The sequence below is a fragment of the Stegastes partitus genome, unplaced genomic scaffold (genome assembly GCF_000690725.1).
Source record: "Stegastes partitus isolate 25-593 unplaced genomic scaffold, Stegastes_partitus-1.0.2 Scaffold1271, whole genome shotgun sequence".
NCBI classification, from domain to species: Eukaryota; Metazoa; Chordata; class Actinopteri; family Pomacentridae; genus Stegastes; species Stegastes partitus.
Genome location: NW_007579002.1, coordinates 201,839 through 214,833, shown reverse-complemented (window position 1 = coordinate 214,833; position 12,995 = coordinate 201,839). Strand labels below are relative to the sequence as shown.

The window sequence follows — 12,995 nt, the reverse complement described above, 5'->3', positions numbered from 1 at the left end:
CTGGACGTAGGCTGGGACCAGGGGAGGTATGGCATCCAACTGGATGTAGGCTGGGACCAGGGGACTTATGGCATCCAACTGGATGTAGGCTGGGACCAGGGGAGTTATGGCATCCAACACTGCCGGCTTGATCCTGCTCAGTGATGCTGGAAACGCTGCATATGTCTCCAACCTCACGCTGGAATGTGCCGGTGGCCAAACCCCTGAATGCTTTCTATTTGTAGTTTCACTGTTCTACCGCTAGATCATGTGCGTACACATGGTCAGAGTTGCGCGTATATTTACGTACATTCCTAAGTATAAGTACAAGTTGATAAATTCCACACTTTGCGTAGGAATGTTGGTACGCTCTGATGATAAATCACTCCAACATGTCATATTGTTTTCTGTTAACCATTTCTTGACGTCTTATTTGGCTGGCTTTAGCTCATTATCTTATTGAAAGTTCAATACTGGCCAAGGACAAGCTTTTCAGCAGATTGGGTGATGTTTTTTCACCAGAATCTTAATGGAATTCTCTTTTCTCATCTGTCCGTTTACTTTGAAAGGGTTTCCTAAACCACTGTCTGAAATATACTACAAAGCATGACATTCCAGCACCATGTCTGACTGAAGGGAAGTGGAGTCCTTCTTGGTTGACTTCTATGGGGACCATCCTTGTTCAATGCCTGCTGGAGGGTCTGATTGAGATGTTGGTACCAGAATGTCTCATCAGAAGTGTAGAAGTGTCTTGGTGGTGATTCTTGGATCCTTGGTGGCCTCTCATTCTGCCATTCTTGCCAGTGCATCGGTTACTGTTGGCTACAGGCCCTTTGAGATGTTACACATTGTGAAACCTCCTGGTGTTTTTCATGATGTTTTGCACTATGGCTACTGGCACTCAAAAGGACCTGAAAATGGGTATGGATATGGACTCTAGAAGCAAGCTCACTAAGCTTTTCATTTTCGTCATGACTTGCAATTGATGGTAGAACTTACCAGGACAAATAGGGATGGTATAGAAGCTGCATATGCTCAAAAACTGGCAACAGTTGCAGGGATATAAGTAATTCTGGACATCTTCAGTAAAAACTTTTGTTGTGTTCTCCCTCCACTCTTTGCCAACATACATTCTGTTGACACAGCAAGCTGTATTCAGGAGGTACCTTGTCAGTGTCGATGCCTCTGGACATGGACCAAGTGGACACGATGTAATCCATCACCCGCTCACTGAGGCCTTTGGGGACCTGGTAGAGTTTCAGGAAGTCTCGCACACTGTTGAGCATCTCATGGTAGCGGTTGGTGTTGGCGTACATTTGCTGGAAGATGGTGGTGACGTTACCGAAGATGGTGGCATACAGCAGCGCTGTAAACAGCAAGGAAAGAACATTTAGCTCCTGAACTTCTGTACCAAACCTACAATTACTTTTTGTTTTAGTAAATCTTATGTTTCTAAAAGTTGTCATGTATCAGCACTCTCTGGGTGTGATACTGTCAAGTATGTATTTCATCATACACAAAAGGGGATGTGCAGCGTTGCAGCAGTGACTTCAACAGAAAGGTCCTGCAGATGGGAAACAGCTCACTAAAAGGACGGTTGCTGCCAAAGCATTGTACCTCTGACCACCATCTCCTGGCGGCTCCAAACAAGCCAGGGGTCTTCTGCAGGTCTCCTCACTGTATAGAACTGCATATTGTGATACTGTGCATGCCTTTAGATAGATAGATAGATAGATAGATAGATACTTTATTCATCTCCAAGAGAAATTTACAATTTACAATTTACATTTATGGACCAAACAATGTTTTATAGAAGTTTATTTAAGTTTTTCAAGGAACACAATCTTCATTTTGGTATCTCAGTCAGAGAGTGGACATTGTTGGTCGGACCTGCATTCATCAAACTGCTTAAAGCTACATGTTAGACTTCAAATAAGTGAAAAATAAATCAAACGCATCTTTACTCCTTCTCACATCTGTTAGAATAAAAACACCCTCTTCTGACTTAAAATTGATCTTCGATGTGAACGCAGCTCCGTCTCACAAAGAAACAAAACGTTATCTGAAGGAACTCTGAAACTAAGAACCCTTAATTTTATGTGTTTTTTTGCTTATTATTATAATTATTACAGGCCTCAGATAAAACCAAGAAGCAAACAAAACATTTAAAATATCTGAAATTTTCTAGAAACATGTTGTTTCTTCTTCTATTCCAGTTGCACAAGGGGGCGCTGTGATTTAAACACATGTCCACCACTGGCAGTTCTACAGCATAAATGAAGATTTGTCCATAACTACTAAAGTGTAAATGAGTTTCAGCTCTGTCACAGACATATCCTGCTGGAGCCTGCAGTCTTGTTGCTGACAGTGTCTTTATGGTCCTGAAGGTGTGGAAAACCAGGGTTCTGGTTTGCGAAGGTGTGGGAGACCCGGATGAGGCCAGGACAGAAACCAGGCTGAGCAGTGCTTTGTTCTCTTTGACAACAGGGAGTGTGAATCTGACATTGACATCATTTATAATCCTTGTCTAACTGAATGTACAACACATTGCCCTGATGATCTGGGTTCTGTACCTCGTCTACACACAGCAGAACATCTGCATCACAAGTCTGTTTCCTTTTCAGGTCATTTGCTGTATTTGTCTTTATAAATGATGCGTTCAGAACATATCAGACTGATTCTTCTCTTGTGGTAATTATTTGTGAAGATCAAAGATTTCACATAAACATAATGAACACTTTAAATGTTTACAGTATATGTTGTGTATGACAAGAATGTACGATATTACATCTCTCTTGTCCTTCTTTGATCATCACTTAAGAGTTGCTCTTCAGTCGGCTTTAAACAGCAGAATGCCCCTTTATCCCTATGAAGTTGGTACTTCAGAGCTTTCTGTTGTGTCTTTGTTTGATAAAAACGGGTCCTGATGTGTATCGACAGATCAGCTGTTCATGTCTCCTCACAGCCACAGCTCTGCTCATCAATACATGCTGCTGCAGTCCATCCTGACTCAGCTCCCCTCCACAGCCTGTCAGCACTACGTACCCGGTCACCAGATCAATATCACCCCGTCCACCTGACCTGATGCTATCATGCACAAAACCATCTGAGAAGCTGTCCTTGGAAAATGGAAAGGGCAGAAACTTCCACAAAACTTCCACAAAATAATTGGAAAGTGATTGGATGACCCATCCTATCACCGTCCATCATGGGCGGAGTCATGCCGACACCAGGCTGTGGCGACCAGCAGCGTTTCAAAGGTCCAACCCACTGTGCAGCCATGGAGAAAAGTTTTAAAAAGGACATCCATCAACTCTACACCTTAATCCTCTCTAGGGTCGTGGGGGGCGGAGTTTATCCCAGCTGACTCAGGGTGAAGGCAGGTTCACCTGGACAGGTAACCAGTCTATCACAGGGCTACACTTAGAGACAGACAACCAAGCACACTCACATTCACACCTACGGACAATTTACAATCACCAATTAACCTCAGCATGTTTCTGGACTGTGGGAGGAAGCCGGAGAACCCGGAGAGAACCCACGCTGCACGGGGAGAACATGGAGACTCCACGCAGGAAGATCCCGGGTGTCCTGCTAAAGCGGTAAACTCAGCGTCATTGTCAATAACAGCCTTTGACGCTTGTGAAATGTTTGTAATTATCCTTCAGTACACCAAAGCAACAGTAGCAAACACCTAGAAACACTGAAGCAGCACACTTTGTGAAAACCAGAACTTGTGTCCTTCTCCAAACTTGTGGCCGTGGCGACAGATTTGCACTAAACACATGAACATGTGGACAGATGTCTCTTGTGAACACGATGTGGCCTCACAGGAACCTCCTGCTGCCATCGACTCTGATCATCGTGACAACAGCTCAGACTGTAGGGCTGAATCTAAGTGTCAGAATCATCACCGTGACCTTCATAAAGGTTGCTGTCCAGCTATGGCGCAGCGTCGTAGCTGAGCTGGCGCTGAAACAGCACCAGCAGGTCCAGAACTAGAGCCAGGTCTGGACGTCTACCCCTGAGAAGCAACAACAGCAGCCAAAGAGTTTGTGTTGTTTTTTTATCTGTACAGACAAAAGACGGAGAAGAGTTCAGAACCACAGCCTGATCATTCAGTAACAACAGATCCACGTTCTCTAGAGCAGTTTCTTCAAATACATGCTTTTTGTTATTCTTTGATTAGATAGTTCCTGAGTTTCTTTTTCCAGTCTCAGTCCTGATAATCAGACATTTTACAACCTCGTTTCTGTTGTACAATTTTATACATCAACATATTATTTTTTCTAAAACTAGAACTCCATCCAGGACAGAGCTTCAGTTAAACGCCATCCTGGACTTTACAGACGTGGCTGCCATTTTTCCTCTGCTTTCACATTTTTAATGGACTAAATGATGACTGAATGAATAAATGGTGAGCAGATGTATTGATATTTGCAGTCCCACATGAAGCTGCTGCTGTTCTAGGGCAGTGACGCACGTTAAAACTGGGACAGTGTTGTTCTCTGACATGTCAGCGAGCATCTGCCTTTGATGGCATAAGTTTAACACCGTCAGCGTGGACTTCAAGCAGCTCAGACCGCACACTGTCAGAGGTACCCATTTATTTGAGTTTGGCGGTGACTCTGCTGAGTGATGCTCTGGAACAATCTGAGCAGCCTGACACAGTCCCTGAGATCACAACTCTCCAGCAGAACCTTAAACTCACAATATCCAAATACAGTATAAAGACAAGAAGAAGCTACATGGTCCTCACGCTACACAATCCAGACTACATAGATCCAAGGTACAGTCATGAACCATCTGCATCCTGCCGCCCCACGATATGGGAAACACCCGGGTTGTTCTGTTCTGTTCATTTCGTTTCATTTCGTGTAGCGCTGTTTACGACGTATGTCATCTCACAGCGCTTTACATGGTCAGGTATACACCTCACAGGTTTAACAGAGAACCCAACAATCCAGAGCAGCCTTTGGACTTCCTCTGAGCAAGCGGTTGGCGTCGGTGGGAAGGAACCAAAACCTCCAGCAGAACCAGGCACAGGGAAGGCTGCCACCTGGACCGGCCGGGTGAGAGCGATTGGTTGTTTAATAGATGGTTATGAATTGAACTGTTTTAAAGGGGGTGGTTGGGGACGACTGGTGGATGTGCAGAGGCTGGTGTAGCAGCAATGTGCTGACGTGGAGCAGCAGAACCCTAACGCTGCTCAGTTCTAAAGCAGCTCAGCGGGCTGGACTGAAGCAGAGGACGACTGGACTGAAAGGCCTGGTGACGGCTCTATCTATGATGGCTTTGGTTTAGCATTTACATTTTACCTGGAGCAGCAGCTCACTGAATGCCAACAGAAGAGGTGTCTGTGCTAACGCTAAAGCTACAGAGATTATCAGCTGGATCTGCCCAGAGAGCTGCACAGTGAATCATCAGGCCATCACTAGAATGATCGGCCGATACAACGTGAGTGTAGCTCAGGAAACTGTTCATCTATCTGGGTTTAACGTCACTGCTTCGGCTCCCTCTCGTAGCGATGTTAACGGTCTGTATAGACGAGTACTGGACACACTGGATGTAGAGTCATCAGGTGGACACCAACATGATCATTCCCATGAATGATAATACGGTTCTGCGATTGCTGGGTTAGAGTTAATCAGTCAATAATCAGCTGTTGTGGGCTAAAACATTCACCCTATCAGCTCCACAGGTGAGGATGTCCCAGTCTGTCCATTTCATGAAGTGATCTGCTCCTTGATACTTCTCCTGTATGTTGGAGCTTCACTGTGCAGCAGGTTCTCCTCATCCAGTCCCACCTTCACTGTCTTCAGCTTGCGTGTATGTTGTGTTTTGTAAATGTTATTTTACTGTTTGACTGTCCATTGTTTTTAGATCATTTAGGGAACGCACTGATGTCTCCAGTCTGACACTTGGACAAGATCCTTCTGCTGCAGCGGGAAGCTTCTCTGTGAACACCTCACATCTGAATTTAAGGCTTTTGATATTCAAAAGGAAATGTATTGACAAATTCTGAACTTCTTCGTTTCATCTTTGAGCATGTCTGCAGGAGATCCATAATCAGCCCGTCCTCGCTGCTTTTCATTGTTTTGTCAGTGAAAGTAGAGAAAATGCTTACGGGTCTGTTCAATCATCTGCAGAACAAGCACATGTGATGATAAACAGGAGTTCAGTCCAGTCTCTGTGAGAACAGCAATGTTCTGATGAAAATGGACCAGCTATTTCTGTTCTTCGTCTCAGATCCCATTCTGATGTCCCAGTAAGCACTACAACACTCACTCGCTGTGTTAATGGCCCAGACTCGTATCCTGGGCCCCGGATGCTGACTGTCATAGCAACCGCTTCCCATCAGCCTCCAGCGGCCTGCAGCCACTTTGTGGGCCAGGAGCCCGACAGACGGGCCATTTGGGGGAGGGCTCAGTCCAGAACTCAGCTTCTTTCAGTGTTCCTCATCAATCTAAATCAGAAACCAAAGGTTTGATCAAAACTGCCCTACAGCCTCAGTACAGTGCCTCTACAGGAGCCCACGAGGGACAAACTGTCAGAGTGAGACGGATCCTTGCAGTGCAGAGCCCACAGACAGGAACTGAAACTGGGTTGGACAGTAACTTTCACTGGACATGTCATGTGACCTCTTGATCTGATGTCAGCATTTCACTGATGAATCATGTTTCTGTCATTTGTGCTGCTACAGTTCAAAATAAAGTAAAGGGTAAGAAAGCAAGTGAGAGCGTTATCCGTCTTCTGTGTGATGCCCAGCCTTCTCTGGATGCTGGCTGTGTGGATGTGATCCAGACGAGCAGACTGTAGATCCTGACGTGACACGACATGACGGCAGCTTCCGATCGAGAAGACAAATTGTCAACATTAAAGCTCTTCATCCTTCAGCTCAGTGAGGAAAAGCTTTTACTTTCAGGTGTCATCTGTGCTCTGGAAAACCTCCACCAACGGCCTGCCTGCCTTTACTGTCAGGGTTTATAGAACGGAAGCTCTGTACTGAGGGTGGCGCTAGAGAAAAGGTCCCTAAAATCGAAGGTACTGGAATCAGGACATGGAGATAACTTTGCTGACAGTGGTGCTAGAATGAGGCTTCAGAGTGAAAATCCAAAAAGTCATCTTCTGAGGACCAGAAACTAAATGTGATGGAAGTATGACCAGAAAGTCTGAGCAGCAGGTTCTGGGGACGGCGGTGATGGAGCCCAAACCATCCTGGATTTCTCTTTTGCCTTATGGATGATAAACAGCTGCAATCAGTTTTTCTCTCTGTACCTTTGCTCAGGATGAAAGTTGATTCAAAACTTTTTTTTTTATCTTTCACAGTAACCAGGTCTGTATGGACCAGAGCAGCAGAACAGAAACCCCAGTGACAGGCCGGACCCTTCACACGGCTTAAACATCGCAAAAAACAAAAGAAGAGCAAACAGGAGCTGCTGTGCAACAAGAACAGAACAGCAGCACTTGGATATCACATGTCAATGCTTCTTTAATTTTCCTCCACTGGTGCCCTGTCTCGTCATACAGGCGACTCTGGGATGTGCTAATGTTAGCTGCTCTTTGACTGTGTGCCTGGAATTGGGACAGGATCTGAATGTGAATCTCCAAAAGAGACACACTGCTCCCATTCCACTACAGCTTCAGTCTCTCGTGTCTCTGCTTTAATTCTGAGCAGAGTTCAGCATCACAGACCACTGCAGTGACATGTGAGGCCGGCTGTGGATAAGGTGGCAGAGCGGCTTGTCCACTGATCACGAGGTGGCGCTTTGAGTCTCAAGGTCTCTGCATGAGGACGTGGTTCTGGGCAAAACACTGATGTTGTTTCATGGACCAGGTAGTGGGTCAAGAAGACACTAACTCCTGAACTTAGTGCCATCATGTTGGTGAGAGTGTGACCAAAACCATCCAGATCCCTCCTCTGGCAACTGTTCCTATGAAACCAAGTTCTGCTGCCTGCAGGTGCTGAGAAGTCCTGCTGTGGTCTGAAACGGTGAACGGGTTGACTGATGGTGCCCAGCACACAGCTAGCAGGACAGAGATGGACCCGGAGGCTCTACAGCAACAACAGAAGATGTTCAACGTATTGTTCCTGGAAAATGTGTTGATTTTCTGTTTGTAGTCATAACTGAGGGATTTCCCTTTAACCTTCAGCAGGAGTATGCAACATGTACCGGAGTCCTAACCTGGATTTTACAAACTCAATAAATGGAGGGTTCCTGATCGATTTGTTCTCTAGAGCTGGTAAAACCGGTGACAGCTGAAGATGTGCTTAACGCTCCAGTTTAACAGGTCATACATGCTTCATACACATACTGCTGCCAGTGGTGGTAAAACACTGCTGGAGCTCCATCAGGCCTCCTGCTGGGACCGGAGCAGACAGCAGGGAGGCCTGGGAGTCCAGCCACTACCACAGCACAGCTCATATCTCAGGGAGGAAGTCCACTACAGCAGACTGGAGAGTGTCAGGCCTCATCACGTCTCTGGGGAAACAAGTGCGAACAGAAAGGCCGTCCATCTGTCTGCGTGCATCTGGGCAGACAAGTCTCTAAATCTTTAAAATGCTGACACGCATCACTGGGTTCCAACTGCAGCCATTAACAAACCGGGCCACATCCAGACCCAGCTCCAGCCCATCTACAACATGTGGACCAGGAGAACCAGCAGCACGTCAACAGGTAGCAGCAGCAGTCCTCGTCCAGAGCTCGCCTGCATCAAAAGCCGCTCTGTCACAGTCTGAGATGATCCAATGCCTCTTGTGCGCCTTTTTTCCGCCTCGGTCAGCTATTTTTACACACGGGTCGGTTTTTCCTGGAGCAGCTCGCATCTCTGGAGCATGAATGACTCGGGGGAGTGGGGGGATTATCAAGACAATCCTGACGAAAGGTCCCCTCGTGAGCTTCTAATGAGCTGTCTGTGTTACATCTGAGCATCCACTGATGAAGACTGAGACTTGGAAAAGGTCGTAAATGAGTCTCAGTTATGAATTTAAAAAAACAACAATAAACAAACTAGTCCTGCTTTACTGACCCATATGAACCAAAGTGTTCCAGGAACTTGTATATACATATATATATATATGTGTGTGTGTATAAATATCTAAACTACCAAAACCTTCGTGTCTCTGACTGTTTGCGTCTATTTTGTCACATTTTGTTGCTACAATGAATCATTTGTATCAAATTACAAACTCTGAAGGTGTCACCTATCATTCTAATAATAATAATAATTATAATAACAATAATTATTGTTATTATTATGATTAATATTATAATTAGCATAATAATAACAATAATAATTATTATTATTACTATTGTTATTATTATAATTGTGTAAACTGTTTGTCTAAACTGTTCATACGACTGCCAGACAGCACACCACAGCCCTCTGAGCTCCACGGTGCCTACTGGTCACCATGTACTCACTGTTTCTACTCGGCTTTGACGACGTGTGTTTGTGTGACACATCATCCTTCATCCTCAGGGCTGCAGGCGGAGCCAACGAAACACAGGTCGATCAGACAGAACAGGGAGAACTTGCAGGTTCAGATGACTGATAGTCAGGAGAAACTAGCAAAAACACAAACAGTCTGAGAACCACTGATGGCTGTTTACATGTGAGTCAGTGATGCTTCTGATGTTTCTGAGTGCTGGTTTACATCAGGTATATGTAGAGACAGTGGTTCTTATTGGAACAAACTAAAGACCTTCAGAGCCTCCGATAGCTTTTGGAAGGCCTCCTTTGTTTCACTTTCACCTACAGCCAAAACATTGAAGCCACCCACAGCTCAAGAGCGTCACATCAATCATCTCATTGCAATTCACTGTTCTCGGTCCTGGGATTGTTCCTGATGTCACTGTGACACATACGACGTACCTAAACTATACAACTACACATGCAGACCAGCACACGGGCTCATGGAAACAGACCTTGCAGAGGGCAGTGGTCTCCGCTGGCAAAAAACTGCTCAGGAACATTTTAAAAATATCTAAAAAATACTACAAACAGCCCAAGGAGTTTACAGGGCCTCCTAACTCCAGAAATCCAACATCTGTGGGGTGTGCTTGATGGAGGCCCAGGAGGTCCTGCATCCAGGCCTACATGGGTCAGAGCTGTTTCAGTGGTATGACAAGGGGGGCGTTAATGATGTGGCCTGTCAGTGACTATGACTGCCTCATATGTACTAATGTGTCTGAGGACAACATTTGGATGGATTCTGATGAAGCATGCAGAGCTGGACTGTCTTTATCATCATCATGTTGTGGTTCTGCTTTTAAATGATGTGATTTATGATGATCAGCACAAAACTAATACTTCATCATCAGTTGCCTCTCAGGTCCACCTTCAGCACCACAAAATGGCGGACTGTTCCTTTACACGTGAATTTTAAAGGTGCTGCATGTGACATGAAGAACCGCTGGAGGTGAAGCGACGGCGCCATCTCAGACCAAAACAAACACACACATCATCTCATCCCATCACATTTTAATTAACAACCAGAGAGGCTGTAAATGAAACGTACAAAAGCAAAAAATATGCAACATGCATCCACACACATCCAGATACAGAAGGGACGGGGGGTATTCTGAATTGATAACCGGATGCCACCACAATGACCCAATATTTGGATATTTGGATGTGCAGGTCCTAAGAAAACCTTTTTGTAGTCACTGACTGTCACAGAAGACTTTATGAGCCTTCACATGTCTACACAACGCTGCCGTGCTGCAGGTAGCTGCCTCATGGGGCCCTACGGTGGTAACCAGGAGGAGGCTCAACCTTCTGCTGCTGCAACCAGGTGAGCATAGTTTTAATTGGTTCAATTATAAACAGGAATTAATCATCAACATCCCTCGTTTATACTTTCACTGAAATATCAGTGTTTCAGTCATAAGCACTGCTGGTGCACTTCTGTTCATCACTTCGACTTAATCAGAAGACGACAGAACATTTAAACAGTTCCATCATCTGAAACCAGTCAGGATGCATCAGATAACCGCGTCATCCATCCATAAATGACTGACAGGACTTTCTGACTCGTGTTTGCTCTCCTCTTCTTTGTACAGAAGGATTGTGGGACGTCTCATTCACGTATCCAGGACAGACAGGTGGAGGGTGGACTCCTCCGAACAGGGTCGTCTCACATGAACGGCGTCTAGAACTTGCGTTTGGCTCCGTGTGACGTTAACCTTCATAAACCACACGTTCACACAGCGACCAGGTCTCAGAGCTCCTGCTCTTTTACACATTCACTCAGTGAAGTTAGTTCTTTGGTTTGTTGTGTTATTTATGAACAAATGCGACTTCAAATCACACGTAGGCCTACTGACAGATCCAAACGGTAATATGTCTGCAGAGTAACTGTGGGTTACTCTGTCTCTATGCTCCTGTTTAGTTGTGTTATGAGAAGAAGATGTGTGTTTGCTTTTGGGTTCAAAGGGTTAATCCTGTAATCAGTCAATATCTATAAATGGCCCTGAGGAGCAGTTCCACGGTTCGATGCATTTGCTGCACGCCGCTGCTCGTCTCTGTCCCCTCCCAGCTCTGCACTGTCCCCACTGAATAAAGGAGAAGAGCCTCAAATCAGCCTTTAAATTTAAAATGTGAGAAGAACAACAGAAACGAGTATCAACAACTAATCAAGAGAACGTGTGAAGTGAAAGGTATCTGTGGTAGTTGTGGATCGGCAGAAACTTGTTTAGCTTCTTCATGTGTAGAACGTAGCTCCAGACCGATCAGGAGGGTTAGGGTTAGGGTAACTCTAACCCTAACACTGGCAGGTGGGAATATGACCAAGAATAACCAGCGCCAGTGTGCAGAAGCTGCCTTCAGAACTACTTTCAGGTACTGTGCATGTTTACACTTTCATCCATCACATAATACCATCAGTGAGTGATCTGATTAGTCCCACATTCAATCTGTGGCAGGACATCAGGTCCAAACATCCAGCGGGAGTCATAAAGAACAATTCACAGCCACAAGAAGAACAAGGAGACCTGCAGCAGATGGTCTGGCCTGAGTCCAACATGACAGTCAGACAGAAGATGCTGAGACAGATTTAATCAGCAGAAGTTCTCCAAGATGCTAAAACCAATCTACCTGCCAAGTACCTGAAAACTTCAAGAAACAACCAATGAAAACAGAACTTCTGACCATTTGGCTCAGACTAACACCGTGAAAGAAAACAACAGCGACTCACATCCGATCATCATCATGGCCACGGCAAAGATCTTCTCTCCATCCGTGTTTGGTGCGATGTTTCCGAAGCCGATGCTCGTCAGACTGGTCATGGTGAAGTACAGCGAGGTGATGTAGACCGAGTCTTTGCTGGGTCCGCCCTCCCAGCGGCCCGAGCCTGAGGCGTTGAATCTGTATGGCGTCCCCACCGTCTCTCCCAGTAGGTACAACCAGCTGTCCAGTCTCACACTGTTGGTGTCCTCGTCGATCACCTCGTAGTCTCCAATGCTGTACCAGATACAGGCCAGCCAATGGGCCGCCAGGCCAAAAACACACACCAGTAAAACCAGTACAGCGGCACCGTATTCTATGTAGTGGTCCAGCTTTCTGGCAACCCGACCCAAACGCAGCAGACGGACCACTTTGAGAGAGCTGAAGAGGCTGCTGATTCCCTGGAGAAGAAGAGGAAAAGAAAGAAAGCAAGAAATGAGACGGGAACAGAGAGGAGTACATGAAGAAAAAACCTCATCATTTATTTCCCTAATCCTAACCCTAACCCCTAACCCTGTAGCCCCTAACCCTAACCCCTAACCCTGTAGCCCCTAACCCTAACCCCTAACCCTGTAGCCCCTAACCCTAACCCCTAACCCTGTAGCCCCTAACCCTGTAGCCCCTAACCCTAACCCCTAACCCTGTAGCCCCTAACCCTAACCACTAACCCTGTAGCCCCTAACCCTAACCCCTAACCCTGTAGCCCCTAACCCTGTAGCCCCTAACCCTAACCCCTAACCCTGTAGCCCCTAACCCTGTAGCCCCTAACCCTGCAGCCCCCAACCCTG

General features: G+C 45.8%; 1 protein-coding gene across 1 annotated transcript in view; it reads right to left on the bottom strand.

The window, feature by feature from the left end:
- The window catches only part of kcnh1b (potassium voltage-gated channel, subfamily H (eag-related), member 1b), a 70,002-nt gene that overhangs the window by 21,911 nt on the left and 35,096 nt on the right, over positions 1-12,995 (bottom strand). The window contains exons 7-8 of the mRNA XM_008298019.1: positions 12,179-12,608; positions 1,146-1,345 (exon numbers count right to left, since the gene is read on the bottom strand). Coding sequence (XP_008296241.1) covers positions 1,146-1,345; positions 12,179-12,608 — 630 coding nt within the window. The remainder of the gene's footprint in view (positions 1-1,145; positions 1,346-12,178; positions 12,609-12,995) is intronic.